The sequence below is a fragment of the Phyllostomus discolor genome, chromosome 1 (assembly GCF_004126475.2).
Source record: "Phyllostomus discolor isolate MPI-MPIP mPhyDis1 chromosome 1, mPhyDis1.pri.v3, whole genome shotgun sequence".
Lineage (NCBI taxonomy): Eukaryota > Metazoa > Chordata > Mammalia > Chiroptera > Phyllostomidae > Phyllostomus > Phyllostomus discolor.
The window spans coordinates 130,477,838-130,499,307 of NC_040903.2; the positions used below are offsets into that span (position 1 = coordinate 130,477,838).

Genomic DNA, 21,470 nt, shown 5'->3' on the forward strand with positions numbered 1-21,470 from the left:
ACGGTGTGCTTGAATGTGTTATTGTTATGGTAGAGAACTGCATGCCTATGATTCTGTAGTAAAACATTTTCTAATAAAAAGGGACGTTATTTGTGCTGGACCCTGTATTCAACAGCAGCTAAAACAAGCCAAACAAATTAACATTTGGGGACTTTTCTAATGAGGGATTTAAATTCCTGACAGGCTATGGTAGTTAAACTACTGTCCAGAAAATCCATTGCATTTTTGATACATTTAGTAGCTAAACATTTGCCTCTCATGCCCACATTTTATTTCCAAAGTACCAGCGTTCAGGTAGAAGAATAGATAACACTACCTGTGCCCACCAGTCTAACACTTTTTCAAGATGTCAGAGTTTTCAAAGATGCTGAGTTTTTCACACCTAGAAGGTGTCAGCCTAATACACAGGATTCACCTGGAGGAGTCAGCAGAGAGTGGGTTTACTTGGCTTTGTCAGGCTTCACTTCACACCCCAAGCTCATGCTTTAGAAAGGCAGCATGACTGCCGATGGAGTCGGTCCCCAGTCACAGGGTAAGTCCCTCTCCCTGACAGCAGTAGTAGATTTTCTCTGGCCAACCCTTACTTGTCAGTCTTCCTTATTATTTATTATTACGAGAGGATCAAAGTGCTAGTGCCGTACAGGATGAAACTAAGAAAGCAGGGCTTGAGAAATAAAGGAAAACCAGGAGGCAAGTGCACTAATCCAGGCATAAATAAGGTCACCAGGACCCAGACTAGGAAGGGAGAAACTGGAAAAGAAAAAATTATAAGCAATAATGTTTAGGAGGAATTTAGGCTTTGGGGACTGATTATATGTGAAATACACAGAAAAATTCAAGGTTTCAGAGTTGGAAGTTTTGGGCAAGAGTTGAATAACTGGTGGTGGTCCATGGACCTGGGTGAAGCATAGTAGAAACATGGTCATTTGGTGGGGAAAAGAGAATCCAAAAAAAGAGGGACTGACCAAGAATTTTGTTTACCCAAGAAGTGATATCCATGTGAATCAGTCAGAGAGAGGATCCTGGTGATAATCAAGATAGTATATTGTGTTTCAGGGAAAAGTGGCTTTTTTATAAACCCTAGTAATAATGTATCTATTTTTGAATAAACGTTCAAAAGAAACTGACTCAAATTAAAGAACAGACTAAGTAAATAGTAGTAAGGTTATATGCAAATAAGGTAATAATTATTTAAATCATACATAAATAAAATGAATCTGGGAAATATTCTCACAATAGGAAAACACTCAGGGGTTAGGGTAAACCTAAAAGGGGTAAAGTTATAAATGTTACAGAGTACCCCAGTGCTGGTCCCAGGGCTACAGTTCCCAATTCCCTCAAGATGGGAAGGGGAAGGCTTGGTCAATTCCTGAAAGCCCTGAAGTTCCTTCCCATCTTAAAAATCTGTCTTTTCTCCCCAGAGTTGCAATTAGGTTTGAGACTGAAAGCCTTCAAAAACAGATTTTCCATTTTCCCAAATGGACGATTTGCACATCTGAGGCCTTTTTTTCAGGGTGAACTGCCCCATATTCCTTGGCTCTTGCCGGGACCATTTCTTCACACCTGCATATCTTCAACTCTCATAATTCTGTCTTTAACATAAATAGTGGTTTACCTTTAAAGCCACCCATTTGGCTGCTTTTGAATCAGGTGTGGGCTGTTTATCTTCCAAAAGTTTACTCGATTCATCTGCTGGCTGAATTTCAGAAGTTTCCTGAGGTTTAAATACCATGCTTTCTGTTTCTGAGGCTCCCTTTTCTGATGTATCCTCTTGATCAATCTGGAAAGCACTTGATACAGTTTGAGAAAATTCCTCCAACTCGTTCTGTTAGAAAACATAAATGTATAAGAATTTTTTCACTGGTCCTTCAAAGTTCTGTCATATAATTTTTTCTTTGACAACAAAATAATTATATAAGGCATGAATGAAATTAAAAAGAGGTAGTAAGTTTCCTTTGAAAATTTACAAAGAGAAACTCAAATTGACTTAAGAAAAATATAAAGTCTGGCAAATTATTTTCCTCAGCCCTTGTCTCAGAAAATAGAAACAGTTATTATGCACCATCTCTAAGGAAATAGGACTCCAATCTGACCCTGACTATAGCCCACACTCACATACAATCAAGGCCCACTGAAATATTTAACCTCTGACCAACCTCAGATTCTTCAGTCCTGAAAAATGGAGTTCCTCCTAGCTTGATGCTCTTCCAGAACCCTGCCTTCAGGTACTCAGAGAAGAGTTGACCCAGAGACCTCAAGAAGACCACTTGGACACCCCCATCCCATCCTAAGCCCAAATAAAAAGTTCTCACAAAATAGCACTCCTACCTCCGTGTTGAGTTCCTTAAACATGTCTCACTCTCACCACTCTCACTCAACATAGTTCTAAAAGTCCTAGCCAGAGCAATGAGGCAAGAGAAAAAAGTAAAAGACATCCATATTGAGAACGAAGAAGTAAAAGTGTCACTTTTTGCAGATGATATGATTCTGTGTATTCAAAACTCTAAAGACTCCTCCAAAAAAATACTATTAGAAGCAATAAACAAATACAGTAAAGTTACAGAATACAAAGTCAATGTATAAAAATCTACTACATTCCTACATGCTAACGATGAAATTTCAAGAGAAAATGAAAAAAAAATCTTTTTGTAATTGCAACAAAAAAAAATACCTAGGAATAAACTTAACAAAGGATGTGAAACACCTATATACTGAAAACTACAAAGCATTATTCAAAGAGATTGAAAAAAGACACAATGAATGGAAAGATCTTTTGTGTTCATGGATTGGAAGAATCAACATAATTAAAATGGCCATATCACCCAAAGCAATATACAGATTTAATGCAATCCCCATCAAGATCATAATGTTGTTTTTTAAAGAAATAGAACAAAAAACATAAGATTTGTATGAAACCACAAAAGTCTTCAAATAGCCAAAGCAACACTGAGAAAAAATAACAATGCCAGAGGTATAACACAACCTGACTTCGAATTATACTACAGAGTTACAATAATTGAAACAGTGTGGTATTGGCAGAAAACACACACAGAGACCAACAGAACAATGAAGAGCCCAGAAATAAAGCCACATGTATATAGGCAAATAATTTTTGACAAAGAAACCAAAAACACAATAGACAAAAGAAAGTCTCTTCAATAAATGGTGCTGGGAAAATTGGAAACCCACATGCAAAAGAATGAAACTGGATTACAAGTTTGTCCCCATGTACAAAAACTAATTCAAACTGGATCAGAAACCTAAAGTAAGATCTGAAATGATAAATTACATAGAAGAAAACACATACTGAATTTATGGATCTTAGTTTTAGAGAAGATTTTATGAATTTGACACCAAAGGCAAGATAAGTAAAGGCAAAAATAAATGAATGTGACTACATCAAACCAAAAAAACTCCTGTACAGCAAAAGAACCCAACAACAAAACACAAAAACAACTAACCTGATGGGAGATAGTATTTTCAAACAACAGCTCTGACAAAGGAGTTAATTTACAAAATATATAAAGAACTCATACAAAGCACCACCAAATGAACAATAGGATTAAAAAATGGGCAGAGGACCTGAACAGACACCTCTCCCAAGAAGAGATATGAATGGCCAACAAATATAACAGATGCTCAACTTCACTAGCAAATTATTAGGGAAATGCAAATTAAATCTACAACAAGATACCCCCCACACACACCTGTTAAAATGGCTATTCTCAACAAGACAGGTACCTTTAATAGGTAATTGGATAAAGAAGATATTGTGCATATATACTATGGAATATTACTCAGCCATAAGAAAAAATGAAATACTGCCATTTGCAAAAACACGGATGGACTTCGACTACCTCAGGTAGATTATGCTAAGCAAAATAAGGCAGACAAAAAAAGCTAAAAACCACATTATTTCACTCATATGTGGGATATAAAACTGAAATTCATAGGCACAGACAACAATATGATGGTTACCAGAGGGAAGGGAGTACGGAGATAGTAAAGAGTGAAGGCCAAATATAGGGTGTCAGAAGATGATTTGACTTTGGGTGGTAGGCACACAATGCCATATACAGATCATTTATCATAGAGATGTACACTTGAAACCTATATGATCATATTAACCAATGTCCACCCAATAGATTTAAGAATGGCACAGCCACAAGAAATGTCTCACTGATTTCATGTGTAACTCACCAAGTCTTGAGGAGAGCATCTTTTTAGTTATATTTGGGTATTACCCAATTTTAAACCAAGATTATTTGGGATTATGAGGCACTAGCAATTAAAACTTCACTGCCTTAGGTTAGCAGATGATAAACCAATCTGACTTAAATAAAAATCTGAATTCCATAGAATGACTTGAAAATGCAACTCTATCTTTGTCCTTTGATATATTTAATTGTTAAGAATTAAAGTAAATAGTAAAGATGGCATATAATACCAAATGCTGTAAAAGCTTATCAATAAGCAATTGATGGCTAAGTCAAGAGATTTGTTTGTAAAACACAGTTTGAATCTGGAGCTCATACTTTCATAAAGCTACTAGATGGTGTTGTGGAAAGAGTAAGAGTTTTGTAACCAGATGGGAATTCATTCAAATCCTGTATCTGTCAAGTAATAGATGGGTGATCTTGGTCAAGTTACTTAACTGTTTTTTGGCCTCATTTTCCTCTTTGATTAAAAGGAGCTAATAAAATCCTTTCCATAAAATGGCAGAATAGAGCCCTGGCCAGGTGGCTCAGTTAGTTGGAGCAATGTCCTATTCACCAAAAGTCTACAGGTTCAATCCTTGGTCAGGGCACATAGCTAGGCTATGGATTCAGTCCCTGGTTGACACACATACAGGAAGCACTGATTGATGTTTCCCTCACATCAGGTCTCTCTGCGCCCCGCCCAACCCCTTTTCTCTCTTTCTAAAAATTAATGGAAACATGTCCTCTACTAAGGATTTTTTTTTTTAATGGCAGAATAGCCCTGTCTGGTGTGACTCAGTGGATTGAACACTGGCCTGTGAACAGAAAAGTCACTGGTTCAATTCCTGGTCAAGTTACATGCCTGGGTTGTGAGCCAGGTCCCCAGATAGGGGTGTGTGAAAAGCAACCAATCAATGTGTCTCTCCCTCTCTTTCCCCCTCCGTTCCCCTCTTTCTAAAAGTAAATAAATAAAATATTTGTAAAAGCATATCTTCTTTTAAAAAATAAAAATAAATTTGAAAAATTAAAAATGGCAGAATAGGTACACTGGGATGTGTTATGGGCCCTATACTGTCTACCTATGACAAATTCATTCCTTTATGTATCATAGCTTTTGGCACTGTTAATCACTCCCTTCCTTTTGAATTTCTCTATTCCTCAACAAACTCCCCCAGGGTTCTGATTTGTGAGACTGAATAGGTGCAGGTACCACCCTCCACAATAGAAAATGGAGGGAGAAAAGCTTGGGGAGAAGGCAATGGTAGCCTTCCAGCTGCAGCTGAGCCTCATCTGCCAGTCTCTCCTCCTCCACAAAGTTTCTCCTGATCTTATCACCACTCTGTACCCTTCCTCTATTGTAGCATGTATCCCACTATATTGCAACTGTCTAAATAATCATAATCATAAGCATAATTATCAATAAATATGAGCATTATCTCATTAAATTTTAATCTTCACAACTCCATGAAATAGGACCTGTTTGGAACCCCATTTTTTAAAAGATTTTATTTATTTATTTTTAGAGATAGGGGAAGGGAGGGAGAAAGAGAGTGAGAGAAACATCGATGTGAGAGAAATACATCCATCAGTTGCGTCTTGCAAGCCCCCAACTGAGGACTTGGCCTGCAACCCAGACATGTGTGTGGACTGGGAATCAAACTGGTGACCTTTCGGTTCACAGGGCAGCACTCAATCCACCAAGCCACACCAACCATGGCTATAATCCCATTTTATGGATATAGCAACTAAGGCTTAGAGAAGTTAAGTAACCTGCTCAAGGTCACACTGAGAGTAAGTAGCAGACCTGTAATTGAACCTAGACAGCCTGATTCCAAATTGCACTCTTTTACCCTCTTTTCTTCTCCACCCACCAGACTAGTGGTTCTCAAAGTGTGGTCCACAGACTCCTGACAACCTTTGAAAGCCTTTCAGGGGATCTGCAATGTCAAAACCAGTGTCATAATAATATTAAGGACTTTTTGCCTTCTTCACTGTGTTGACATTTGCACTGATGATGGCAAGCAGTGGTGAGTAAAACAATGAACCAGTACTTTTCAAATGATTAACTCATGAGGTTACAAAATCGTGTAGGGATTAAAGATCCACTCAAAGAACAAAGTAGATCAATAGATTTTAATGTATTGATATACAATGATATACAGTAAGTTCCTTTATCTGGTTTCACATTTCCCACTGCAACTGATCTTTAAGAAACTACCACTTGCGGAATTTTAGTGTACTAACAAAGAAGAGTATCTATAACTATGTAAAAAGGCTATTGAAATATGATTCCCTTTTTGAGACCAGACTTACTTAATATACTTTAACCAAAAGACCATATACACTAGATTGAATGCAAAAGCAGATATGATAATCTAGCTCTTCGTTAAATCAGATATTAAAGAGATTTACAAAAATATGAGGATCATACCCTTCTCACTAAATTTAGTTTTAGCTATTATGTCCTAAACATTTTTTAATTTAAAATATATTTTATTATGCTATTACAGTTGCCCCATCTCCCCCCCCCCCTTTATTCCCCTCTGCCCTGCACAGCCCCTCCCACCTGTATTCCCCCTCTTTAGTTCATGTCCATGGGTTGTACATATATAAGTTCTTTGGCTTCTACCTTTCCTATACTATTCCTAACCTCCCCCTGTCTGTTTTCTACCTACCATCTATGCTACTTATTCTCTGTACCTCTTCTCCCTCTCTTCCCCTCCCACTTCCACTCTGATAATCCTCCATGTGATCTCCATTTCTGTGATTCTGTTCCTGTTCTAGTTGTTTGCTTAGTTTTGGGTTTGGGGTTTTTTTTTTTTAGGTTTGGTTGTTAATAGCTGTGAGTTTGTTGCCATTTTACTGTTCATATTTTTTATCTTCTTTTTCTTAGGTAAATCCCTTTAACATTTCATATAATAAGTTTGGTGACGATGAACTCCTTTAACTTGACTTTATCTGGGAAGCACTTTATCTGCCCTTCCATTCTAAATGATAGCTTTGCTGGACAGAATAATCTTGGATGTAGGTCTTTGCCTTTCATGACTTCAAATACTTCTTTCCAGCCCCTTCTTGCCTGCAAGGTTTCTTTTGAGAAATCAGCGGATAGTCTAATGGGCACTCCTTTGTAGGTAACTGCCTCCTTTTCTCTGGCTGCTTTTAAGATTCTCTCCTTATCTTTAATCTTGGCTAATGTAATTATGATGTGCCTTGGTGTATTCCTCTTTGGGCCCAACTTGTTTGGGACTCTCTGAGCTTCCTAGACTTCCTGAAAGTCTATTTCCTTTGCTAAATTGAGGAAGTTCTCCTTCATTATTTGTTCAAATAAGTTTTCAATTTGTTGCTCTTCCTCTTCTCCTTCTGGTACCCCTATGATTCTGATGTTGGAACGTTTAAAGATGTCCTGGAGGTTCCTAAGCTTCTCATTTGTTTGAATTCTTGTTTCTTCAATCTATTCCAGTAAAATGTTTATTTCTTCCTTCTGTTCCAAACTATTTGAGTCCTGGTTTCCTTCCCGTCACTGTTGGTTCCCTGTAGGTTTTTCTTTATTTTTTTAAAATATATTTTATTGATTATGCTATTACAGTTGTCCCATTTCCCCCCTTCTCTCCCCTCCACCCTGTACCCCCCTCCCACCCACATTTCCCCCCTTTAGTTCATGTCCATGTGTCATACTTATGAGTTCTTTAGCTTCTACATTTCCCATACTATTCTTGCCCTCCCCCTATCTATTTTCAACCTACATTCTATGCTCCTTATTCTCTATACCTTTTCCCCCTCTGTCTTCCTCCCACCCCACTGCTGCTAACCCTCCATGTGCCCTCCATTTCTGTGGTTCTGTTCCTCTTCTAATTGTTTACTTAGTTTCTTTTGGTTTTGCTTTAGGTGTGGTTGTTAATATTTGTGAGTTTGCTGTCCTTTTACTATACATGTCTTTTCTTTATCTTCTTTTCTTAGATAAGTCCCTTTAGCATTTCATAAAATAAGGGCTTGGTGATGATGAACTCCTTTAACTTGACCTTCTCTGAGAAGCACTTGATCTGCCCTTCCATTCTAAATGAGAACTCTGCTGGATAGAGCAATCTGGGATGTAGGTCCTTGTCTTTCATGACTTGGAATATTTCTCTCCAGCCCCTTCTTGCCTGTAAGGTCTCTTTGGCGAAATCAGCTGACAGTCTGATGGGAACTCCTTTGTAGGTGACTGTCCCCTTATCTTTTGCTGCTTCTAGGATTCTCTCCTTCGTTTTTATCTTGGCTAATGTAATTATGATGTGCCTTGGTGTGTTTCTTCTTGGGTCCAACTTCTTTGGGGCTCTATGAGCTTCTTGGATTTCTTGGAAGACTGTTCCCTTTGCCAGATTGGGGAAGTTCTCCTTTATTATTTGTTCAAATACGTGCTCAATTTGTTGCTTTTCCCCTTCCCATTCTGGTATCCCTATAATTCGGATATTGGAACGTTTAAAGGTGTCTTGGATGCTCTTAAGGTTTTCCTCGATTTTTTGAATTCTTATTTCATCATGCTTTCCTGCTTGGTTGATTCTATCTTCTTTCTGGTCCACTGTATTGTTTTGAGACTCATATTCCTTCCTTTCACTATTGGCTCTCCTCCGCGTATCTTCCTGCATCTCTTTTATGGTAACCTGCATCCTTTCATCTCAATTGCGCCCAAAATCAACCAATTCCGTGAGCTTTCTGATCACCAGTGTTTTGAACTGCGCATCTGATAGATTGGCTATTTCTTAGTTGCTCAAAAGGATGAGTCCTGGGGGACTGATCTGCTCTGTTGAAAATATATTTTTCCCGTCTCTCCTTTTTTTTTTTTTTCCGGTCTGGTCACTCTTGTTACAGTGGGGGGCAGAGCCTTAGGTGTCCACCGGGGCTGGGCACCCCAGTCGCTAGATTGTGACGTTATATGTGGGGGCGGGAGCAGGGACAGGAGAAAACAATGGCGGTAGTTCCGTTCTCCTGGACTCAGACCCTTCTCTGGGCTCCCGGGCTGTGAGTTCTGCCCTGGTCCACAATCGCTACCCCTCTGGGTCTGCCAGCCGCAGCTTGCGTACTCAGGGATCACTGCTGCGTTCTTGCGCCCCAGATGGCTGTCGCGCCGATTTCACGCCAAACTTTCCCCCGACCTCCGCACGCCGCAGACCTGCGCCAGCCTCGCTCCCACCCGGCTCGTCTTCTCCTACCCGCGGATGAACGCGTCTACTTCAACTTCTTGGCTGCCCAACTTCCATTCAGATAAATCCTCTGCCAGATCTGGGCATTATTCTGTCTGTAAATTACTGTTGTAAATTATTGTTGTTCTAATCTTGGCTGTGCGAGGAGGTACGGTGCGTCCACCTATTCCTCCATCTTGCCGGAAGTCCCCCTGAAGGTTTTTCTTTATTTCATATAATGCAATCTTCACTGCTGCCTGGGTCTTTTTTATGCTATTGAAGTACCGTTAGTTCTTGGAGCATCCTGATAACCAGTGTTTTGAACTGTGCATTTGATAGGTTGGCTGCCTCTTCATCACTTAGTTGTATTTTTTCTGGAGCTTTGATCTGTTCTTTCATTTGGGCCATTTCTTCTTTTTTGTCTCAATGCGCCTTTTACATAGCAAGGGGCAGAGCCACAGGTGTCCACCAGGGTGGGGCAACCACATCACTTAGTTGTAACACTGTACATGGGGGAGGGATCCAAGAGGGAATGTTGCCACTTGCTCCACTCTCTGCTGAATTTCAGTCACTTCCCCCACTACCCACAAGCAAATTGGGCCCTTCTGGTGCCGATTCCCGGGTGGGTGGATTTGTGTATGTTCTGGAATCCTGTGGGTCTCTCCAACGAACTCTCCTGTGAAGCTGGGAGTTTCTCCCACTGCCGCCTCAACCCCCACAAGTTTTTTCAGTTGGAAGTTTTGAGGCTTTATTTTCCCCACACTGGAGCCCTGGGTTGTACGGTCTGTCTTGCTCCCCAGTTGTCATTCCCAGTTTATCTGCACACTGATATGGGACCACCCAGTCTGTAAGCCACCACCTTGCCAACTCTGGTCCTCCAGCTGCAACCTTGCTGCGAGTCCTCTCTGCCCAGCTGCCCATTTCCACCCCTCCTACAGGTCTGGTTGAATGTTTCCTCTTTAACTTCTTGGTTCCATACAGTTATTTTCTGTCAGTTCTTGTTGTTTTTTGTTTTTAAATTTGTTGTTCTTCTTTCAGTTGTGTGAGGAGGCACCATGTGTCTACCTATACCTCCATCTTGGCCAGAAGTCAAAATGTTTTATATTAGTATGTAATTGGCTTATTATTTTAAATAAATGAATACATATTTTATATGTTTCTCTGTTTTAATTTCCAATATGGCAAGTATTAGTTGATAATCCACATAGACTCAAACATAAACTTTTTGTCTGCAAAATATTAAGAGTTTAAAGATATCCTGAGACCAAAATGTTTGAGTACTTAAAAACATTAAAGTTCATAAATTCCTTCTTAAAAATTGTGTCACAGCTACATTTTATATCTCAAGCACTTAAAGCATTGAAGATCTTCTGCTATTATTTGTGAATGAGTGAATGGCTAAATGAAATGAAGTTATGTCAGTGTTTTCTGCACCATGTAATTAGTCTCTATTTAGAACATACATAAAGATTATTTAGAATAATCTCTATTTGGAATATTTTGTCTCCTTATATACTGGTCACCATGTGAATTCCTCAAGGGCAAGAACTATTGTTTGTATCAACTATGTCTAAAAAAAGTGTCTGCCATATTATAGTGAAAAAATGAAATACGTTCCTCGATTTTTGTGTAAGTATGTCAGGAAATAATTCTCTACGATCACTCAAAATCTATTTTATTTTAAATGGTGGGTACTTAAAAGATGATATTCCATTAAGAAAGCTCTTTCACTCCATCTCTTTCTCCCTCACTCCACCTCTTTCTAAAATAATTGTTTTTTAAAAAGAATGCTCTTTTGTAAGAGAAAACAAGTTGCATCAAAGAGACCTCTGGCCTGTGGACCTGAGCTATCCACAGCTGAGGCTACAGTGCTCTGAGGACAGGCGCAGGGCACCACTTAGAAAGAGTAGACCCTCTGGGGATGGGAACACGTGGGCCGCTGCGGTGAAGATTGATCTTACCACCAAGTTTCCAGAAGTCTAAGGAAGAAGTAGGATGAACAAATGGACTTTTACTCTCTGGAACAGAGTAGGCACCCAAAAATATGTCTGGAATGAAAAATACTACAGAGGAGCCTAATTTTTATGATGGCCAGTTACCGACTTAAAAGGTATTTGACATCTAAAAAGTGGTAAGCTTCATCTTAAAAGGCCAGTGACCAGAAAACATCCAGTGATTGCTTGTAAATGTCAAAGCTGAAGGTATGGTTCCCAGAGAATTACAACTAAATCAATATTTTGTTCAAACCTTCATGTTCAATCATCAAGATGATGTCTAAGCCAAGTACCTAACAAATGACTTTTTAATCAGTTTCTTTCAAAACACTACTTCTTCTTATACTTTACAAAAATGTGTAGGGAATAGTATTAAGTAACTTATTCTATTAGTGAAGATTTCTATTTTTCTAACCTAATATTATATTTGCAGCTTACTACCTATTAGAAACTTAGAGGTCAGAGGTTTTCATATCCACCTGTAAATGGTGTTACCCAGAGGAACTACCCTAGATGTCAGTTTTAAGCCCACAGCATATGGGGTAAGGCTTCAGAACTGATGAATCACATAGTAGTACCACACATGCTGGGTTCTGAGGCCAGTGATTAGACTATAAAGGGGGAAAACACATGGTCTCAATCTGGAAGCATCTCAGTCTCTAGTAGTTCAACCATTTAAAATAACTCTAAAATTACCAGATCCATGGCTTTTGTGAAAAGATTACATACACCTTCTAAACATAACCTGTTACCCTAAAAGTGAAGTTTGATCTGAATTTTTATGTATATGGAATCATATTTTCAGGAACTAAAGGAGCTTGCTATTTAATAATACCACTTTACAATCATTTGTAAAGGAATTGACTGTCATGCCTCCATTTGTTTTACATGGATGTAGACTACTATACACAGAGAGACACTTCCCATTCACAGGGAATGTGTTCCAGATGGCTCTGAATCACATAAGTATGTTTACAATGATGAACAAAAAGAAGCATTATTCCCGAAACAAACTTCTGTCACCAAGGTCCACATTTTCCTACAAAATTCTCCCCTTGTCAATGCTTTTCACAATCCTTCTAGCTAAGTAAATAATAATGTGATGCTCTCTTAGAAGCTAATACTTTTAATGAATTCTCCAACTACCTGCTAGATCTGAATGTCTCTAGACCAGAATTTTTAAAATCGTTCCCTTCTGAAAAGAGTTTGGGACCTTAGCTCAGAAGGTCTCTGACAGGCAGCAACAGTGAACCAAAATAGCCAAGCATCCCAATGTGGTACTGGATTAGATCTACTTACAGTTAAACACACCTCCAAAATAAATCAAAGAAGTTATTTTTTTAAGATTTTATTTATTTATTTTTACAGAGAAGGGAAGGGAGAAAGAGAGGGAGAGAAACATCGATGTGAGAGAAAAAACACTGATCAGTTAGTTGCCTCTCATCCACCCAAATAGGACTGACCCCACAACTGAGGCTTATGCCCTAACCTGGAATCAAACCAGAGACCTTCCACTTTGTGGGACAACGTCCAACCAACTGAGCCACACCAGTCAAGGCTCAAATGAGACTTTTTAAAAACTCTTCACATAAACATTCAAGAAACAGGAGGCAAACTGTTATTTCAATATAGGCAAGGAGGATATTTATTAAAGACTTTACCATTTGAGGTTCCTCAATACTTATCTGTAATCCTTGCTCTGATTGCACTTGAGATGGTTTGTGCCAGTACATTTTTCCCATTAAAGAAATATCCTTGAAGAAAAAAACACAATTAAAATAATGTCAATTTTAAATGTCACTGATGCATATTATTCAATGTAGCAAAATGCTAATCATCATAAGTCAGTAAATTAGTACTATATATAAGAGAAATACATGTGGGTCAATGTTATACATAAAATGAGAAATGCAGAAGAAAAGACAATAAAAATGTTACCTATTATTCCAATTTTATGGCTTTTTAAATCATGGATCTCTATAAATATATTATCAGACTGAATAAGACAATTAGATATTAAATTAGATACTTTAAAACACTGCTATTAAATGGCTACATAGAAAAGATCAAATCAAAACTAAAATTTAATCTAACCAAGAGCAAGAAAGGATATGAATATACATAAAATTTTAATAGGTATAACTGTTAGTGTCATTCTTATCATAATTAATGCTAATTTCTACGATATACTCTCTACTCAGTGGAAGTAGTAAACAGATAGCACACCACAACATCTAACAATGGATAGAAATAAAAAGACCCAGCTTCTGCCCAAACTGTAAAGTTAGACCAGCCATCAATAGGCTGCCATCAATAGCAAATTATTTTGCTAACCTTCACCTCAGTTTTATCATTGTTAAAATGGATATTTGCATATATGACTCTTAAAGGACTCTTTCTTACCTAGTCTTTTAATAATGTCAAATGTCAATAGTAATATATGAACATGCATTGTGCTTTAAAACTCTGCTTTTCTACCTTTTCTTTGCTCCATTAAAAATATCCAACTGAGGCTACTAGCTTCTACTCTACCTTCTTGTCATAAATAACTATAAAATTGGACAAAATACAAGAACAACTCTTTTAGGGTTGTACAACAGCATTGCAAGGCTATGATGACTAAGAGGTTGCAAAAAATGACTAGGATGACTATGATGGTTGCAAAAAGGAATTAGGAGACAAATTACCCCAGATTTCTGTCTTACACAATTTCCAGATCATAACACACTGAAGCGGAAACCACATAGGGCCCAGGGGTCCTACTGAGTTGAAGAGACAGAAATTAAAGCAAGAAGAAGACAAAAGGGTAGAACTTGCTAAGCACAGTATGGAAAGAAGGGAGCCGCACACAGAAAGAGGCTCCAAAAACCTGCAGAAACCCTCAAACGGTCCTTGACTCTGGCTGGACACCAATCTTCTCATGTAATGGGGAAACCTGTGAGACCTGGCAAACAAAAACTGCCATGGGGTGTGGGTGGGGGTGGGGGAACAATTACCAAAGAGCTGTAAACCACAATTCCCAGAGCTCACACAAGCTGGGAATCAACCATTAGTTCTCCCACCAGACATACAGAGAATATGACACATCATAAACCTCAGAAGGATTGTACATTAGTAGTAGTGCTAAATTAGCCCTGAAGTAATGCTTTTTTTGGACTTTAACATCATTTTAAGTAATATTTTGAAAGATCAGGGTGATCTTCAAGAAGCTTAACTGCCTATCAGTTTAATCTCTAATATGTTTTAATGAAGACAAAGTCCAATGCTCTTCAATGTAAAATTCACAATGTTCATCACCCAATCAAAAGTTACCAATTACAGAAAAATCATATATATGTGATATATAACCAGGAGAAAAACCCATAGGAAAAAACCCAGATATGACAGAGATGTTGAAATTAACAGATATAGATCTTGAAACTCATAATATAAATACTGTAAGTGTTCAAAGAGATAAATATAGTGAAGAGGAAATGTAAGTTATAAAATTGAATCAAATGGAACATCTACAAAAAATGTATATTATCTAAAATAAAAGTTTCACTGGGTGGCATTTATAGCAGAAATGACAATGCAGAAGAAAATATCAGTTAATTAAAGACACAGCAATAAAAACCATGAAAAATGAATTACAGAGATATTAAAAAATGAAACAAAATGAATAAATATTCAATATAACATATTTAATTGGAGTTCCAGAAAGGGGATGTGGAGAAAGAAAATAACTGCAAAAAGTGGCCAAATTTTTCTAAATTTGATGACAACCAGTGCAAAAAGTTCCCTGAACTCCAAGCAGAATCACACAAACAACACTGGGCCAAGAATCTTAAAATCAAAATGTGAAAACCAGTAATAAATAAAAAACCTTATAAGCATTCAGAGAAACATTAAGTACAAATAAACAATGAATTACCAGTAACTAATTACCACAAATTAATGCTGCAGACTTGTCAGAACTATACAAGCCAGAAGATAGGAAGTAACTTATTAGAAAGAAAACAACTGTCCACGTGTAATTCTATGGCCAGCAAAATAGCCTTCAAAACCAAAGGTGAAATATTTTTTCAGCAAACAAAAGGCAAAAAAATTCATCATCATCAAACCTGCATTACAAGAAATATTAAAGGAAATTCTTCAAGCAGAACATAAATGATATCAGATTAAGATTTGAATGTTCACAATGAAAACAAATAGTAAAATGATAAAAATGTGGGTAAGTAAAAGACATTTTTCCCTTTTTCATTATTCCTTTAAAATATAATTGATTAAGTGTGGTGATTCCTGGGGGGGGGGGGGGGGGGGGGGTATTGAGGAGACTAAATGGTGACAGGAAAAAATAAAATAAAGATTTTACAAAAATAAAGACAACAGAGAAAAATAAAAAATAAGCTATAAGAAACTGTTTAAATAAATAATAATGTATTGTGAGATTTATAGCATACATCATGTGAGGTATGTATTAATGATAGTACAATGATGGAAAAAAAAAGGGAAAAAGTTATACTGCTGTAAGATCCTTATACTATATGTGAAATGGTATATTATTTATTGGGATAAGTTAAATATATATAGATGTATATGTATATGTGTGGGTATGCTATATGGTATTTTATATATGTGTGTTTGTGTGTGTATATATATATATCAAACCATATAACAGCCACTAAAACAAAGAGGTAAATAAGCAAATCATATGGAATGGCATAAAATACTTTAAAAATGTAATCAAAAGATGTCAAGTAAACAGGAAAAAAGCAAAGAACAAAGTGACAAATGGAAACCAAATAACATTATCAATAAATCTAAACCCAACCATATCAGTAATTACATGTAAATGGCTCTTAACATTTTAAAGACAGATTGTTACATTGCAGAAAAAGACAACATCTTACTAGGTGATCACTGTAGGAGACCTACTTTAAGTATAAGGACATAAATAGGTTAAAGTATTGTAAAAGGCTGAACTAAGATTTAACATGCAAACACTAATCATACAAAGAAGAACTAGAGTGGCTATTAATAGATTAGACAGGGTTGGCCTCAAAACAAAAATTATTAGCAGGAGAAAGAGAATTATTTCATAATAATAAAAGAGCCAAGATCCTCAGAAGACATAGAAATATACATTAATGACAAAACTTCAAAAGACATAAAACAAAAACTAAAAGAACCAAAAACAGAAATAGAAAATTTTACTATTATAGTTGGAAATTTCAAACCAAGACTATATTCAGCTCCAGAGATGTCACTTTTGATAAATATACTAGCTAGACAGTTAATGCGGGATAGGAAAGTCTGCAAAATATTCTTTACAACATTTTATGTTGAAATGTACATCATTAAAACATAAAAGGGTGACAATAATGAATGCCAAATTCAGAATATTATTCACATCAGAGGACGGAGAAAATTATTGGAAAGAAGTACAAAGGGGGTCTCTACTTTACTTGCAATTTTCTATTTATTTAAACATTCTGAGGTGAACATTATGAAATATTAAATGTTTAAGAATCTGAGTGATTACTTTTTCTACAGTTGAAATATTTCATAATAAAAACACTTTAAATTTCTCAACATACTTTATGTGGGTAACATAACAATGTCAAAGATGAATAAAAATATTTTTTAAAACTGTATAGTTTACCTCACTTATAAACACATATTGCCAAAATCTCAATTAAAATATTTGCAAATGAAGTTACTCAGCATATTTATAAATAATACATCTTTTTTAAAATACAGCTTACATTCAATATTATTTTGGTTAGTTGCAGGTATAGAGCATAGTGGTTAGATAAACATATATTTTACAAAGTGTTTCCCCTAATAGTCCCAGTACTCACACAGCATCATACATAGTTATTACAATGTCACTGACTGCATTCCCTATGCTGTACAGAAACAATACATCTTGACAGAGGAAATTTTTCTCAAAACTACATGGATAATTCCTTGTAAATTTATGAATCTAACAGATTAACATGGAAATTTATATGATCATCTCAAAAACTGCTGAAGAAAATAAATAAAATTCAACTCCTATTTCTGAGTAAAAGTAGAAAGAGAAGAAAACTTAATCCCACAAAAGATATTTTCAGATTCCTGCACCAAACACTAATTCATAATAAAGCATTACACAGCTTATACCCAATGCAACAAGAAAATAGTAAGTGATAAAAATACTGTAACAGAAAGGACAAAAGCATCACTATTAACAGATTATGGGACCACAGATTTGTGTGGGGAAAAGAGTATCAAGTGAAAAGTTATCAGACCAAAATAGAGGTACTAAGCATATTTAATAAGTCAACAAATAAAATTTCAGATCAGCAAAGATCCCATTCCTACTGAGCTTCTAGTATAAGCAACCAAATGAATGAATCTCAAAAGCAGGTTAAACAGAAAGGCCAGGTTAAAATAGCATCAGAATAGCCAAAAAATACTCTCCTAACCACCCTTTAAAATAAGTATAAAAACAAAAACATATGGAAACTTAAAGTATTTGCATAGTAAGTCCAGTGCCTGGACTTCTTCAAGGACAGATTCTACTCATTTTTTTTTCTGTGGATGGATCATACAGTTTATTTCCATGTCTCATAATTTAATGTTGAAAGGCTTATATCAACCCAGGGTGCACTTATTAAATAAGGATTAATGAATTTCAGAAGGAACAGTGAAGATTTTGGTGTTTTAATTTGCCTTCCTCCCATATTCTGCTCTCCAGCTAAACAGCAGCCTTGAAAAAAAAGACAGTAAAATAAATATTTCAATGATTTTCAGCCATGTGAATGTGTAGGCTGAATGTCTGGGGTTGACCTCAGTCTGTTAATAGTTATGCTGTTAAAAATACCTGAGGGCCCTCATCTGGGCTGATGCTATCTGTGGTAAAGCTCCAAGACATTACCCTGTTTGGAGCCAATGTTGTGGCTGGATCCTAACTTTCATTCTTGTTATGACTGCAGGATGCACCTCAACAACAATCATTAGGGAACTTTAAAAAGGCAAGGTTTATTATTTACAAGTCTAGATGGTACACGTATGCCCAGGGACACACAATAAGCTCACAGGTGGAGGAAGGGGGAGAGAGAGAGAGAGAGAGGGAGAGGGAGAGAGGGAGAGGGAGAACGCACAAGAGCGCATAATCCTGGGGTTTTGCTTTTATTGGGGTTGAGAGTGGGTGCCCAGGGTTCCAGGGATTTCCTCTTTATTAGAGAATAAGAGCAGAAACTAATGTGTGGAAAGGCAGTCAAATGGTTAATTATGTAAGTCTACCAGAGCATTCCAAAAAGGGGAACTTCATGGGTGTGGCAGCCTAGCTCTTTATCTGGTTTGTAACTGGCAGTGTTTATTCAAGATAGGTATCCTTGAAGCAAATGTCCCAGCCATCCAAAGCTTAATGTCAAGCACTTACATTACAATCAAGAAAGCTAATTGTCAGGTGCTTACACTACATTGATGTACATTCCAAAGGTTGTGCATGTGCTCAGAAAACACAGAAGACCTAAGTTTTCACCTCTGGTTGACCATGAGGCTCTAGGCAAGCTGAAAGTGAGGACTGACAAACAGTTGTAAACTGTCTGCCTGAGCATTGGAGGAGTGTTCCAACACACACACACCCCTACCTCTCAACAAAAGCTGAAAGACATTGGTTCCAGGCACTCAAGGAAATCTACATTTAATCATTACCCAACCACTAAGCTAACCAAGCAAAGAGTTCAGTGGCCACACACAACAAAGAGAATATAGACTTTAAAACATTAGTTAAGGCCATTCACTACATTTTTTAAATGAAGTGTTAAGAACAAGAACAGCAAAAATAACAGTAACAAACCTTGGGGCAAAAGGAGACTCTGATTTCTGCAATTATCAATATATTATTTCAATTATCCAGCTTATAAATAAATATAAGATATGCAAAACAAACTAGAAAGTATGGCTCAACACAGGAAATGACCATCAATAAAAACCATCCTTGAGGAAACCCAGATGCTGGGTTCACTGACAAAGATTTTAAGTCACCTATTTTGCAAAAGCAGAAAGAGATGTTAAAAACCAAGACTAAGCCACTAAATAAAGGTATGACAAAAACTCTCACCAAATATATATCAATAAATAAAAGAAATTAAAAAAACTAACAGAAATTTTGAAACTGAAAAGTACATTACTAAAATGAAAAATTCTATAGAGGTGCTTAGCAGCAAATTTGAGCAGACTTTGAAGAAAGAATCAGTGAATTTTAAGGTAGGTCCATTGATATTATTCAGTCTGAGGATACAAAAGAAAAAAGAATAGAGAAAATTGAACAGAGCTATGGGATACCATCAAGCACAACAAAAGTCTAAGAAGAAGAGAGAAGTACAGAAAAGCTACGGGAAAAAAATAATGGCAGAAAACTCCCCAAAGTTGATGGAACACATTAATTTACATATCCAAAAAGCTACACAAACTGTAACAAAACTGTCAAGCTATTGAAAGGTAAAGATAAACAGAGAACCTTGAAAGCAGAAAGAGAAAAGTAACTCATCACACACAAGAGATCCTCAAAAAAATTAACTGATTTCTCATCAGAAACCATGGAGGTCAGAGGGCAGTGAGATGACAAATTCAGAGTGCTAAAGGAAAAAACATCAGCCAAGAAGTCTAAATCCAACAAAACCATCCTTCAAAAATAAAGGAAGAATTAAGACAATCTGAGATAAACAAAATTGAGTGAGTTTGTCACTAGCACAATTGCCCTACATGAAATATTAAAGTGAGTCCTTCAGGCTGAAATGAAAGTACACAAGATATAATGCAAATACACGTGAAAAACAAAGGACAAATGTAAAAGTAACTAGATTGGTAAATATAAATAAATATATAAATAAAATTTTTGTATATAATGTTTTTCTCATGATTTTAGACAGCTTATTAGTTTGAACACCATCCCAATATGCCAAGGTTGCAGGTTCAAGCTCTGATCAGAGCACATATAGGAATCAACCAATTAATGCATAAATAAATGGGACAACAAATTGATCTCTTTCTCTCCTTTCTTCTTTCTCTCTCTCTCTCTCTCAAATCCATTAAAAATGCAAAAAGCAATAATTATAAATGTGTTGATAGACACATAATGGCTAAACATATAATTTATGACAACAGCATCACAAAAAGAAGGGGAACAGAAATTTAAAAGAACAAAATTTTTCTATATTATTTAAATTAAGTTGGTATAATCTGAACTAGATTCTCATTAATTAGGATATTAATTATAATCCCAAAGGTAACCACTAAGAAATTAAGTGAAATATATACAGTGAAATAAATAAGGGAATCAGTATGGACAAAAAGAAACCTACAGGTTTTCATGCTTTTTATTAAACATTTCAGCAAGCCATACCATTGGTACTGAAGAAGATGCCACTAAAGCAGAATAGAAATTCCATAGTGAAAGCTTTCTGGCACCAGGAAATGAGACTCAGAGCTGGGCAAGTAACCTACCCAACAGACAGGGCTCTGGGAAAAAGTACAGGGTAAAAGGAGTGAGCATATTCAGTTCATTAATAAAGAGAAAGGTCAACTAAAGGCCTATGAAAAATCACTGCAGTACCTCAACATACTAAAGGCAATTTATGACAAATCCACCGCTAACATCATAATTAATAGGGAAAAACTAAAGGCATTTCCTTTAACATCAGGAACAAGACAGGGATGTCCACTTTCACTATACTCTTTCAATATAGAACTGAAAGTCCTAGCCACAGCAATCAGACAAACAGAAAAACTAAAAGGCACTCAATATTGGAAAGGAAGAAGTAAAACTTACTATTTGCAGATGACATGATACTGTGTATAGGAAACCCTAAAGATTAAAAAGAAACTACTAGAACTGAAAAATAAATTCAGTTAAATAGGATACAAAATAAATTTTATATACTAGTAATGAACTATCAGAAAGAGAAACTACATTGAAAATTGCATGAAAAAATAAAATAAAATACCTAAAAGTAAATTTAACCATGGAGGTGAAAGACCTATACTCAGAAAATTATAAAACACTGAAGAAAGAATCTGAAAAAGAAATAAATAAATGGAAGAATATACCATGCTCATAGACAGGAAAATCTAACATCACTAAA

General features: G+C 36.4%; 1 protein-coding gene across 2 annotated transcripts in view; it reads right to left on the minus strand.

Annotated features, from left to right (window-relative positions):
* The window catches only part of LOC118501288, a 164,732-nt gene that overhangs the window by 60,576 nt on the left and 82,686 nt on the right, over positions 1-21,470 (minus strand). For both annotated transcript variants that reach the window (XM_036029030.1, XM_036029032.1), the window contains exons 3-4: positions 13,014-13,106; positions 1,616-1,825 (exon numbers count right to left, since the gene is read on the minus strand). In XM_036029030.1, the coding sequence (XP_035884923.1) occupies positions 1,616-1,825; positions 13,014-13,106 (303 nt within the window). The remainder of the gene's footprint in view (positions 1-1,615; positions 1,826-13,013; positions 13,107-21,470) is intronic.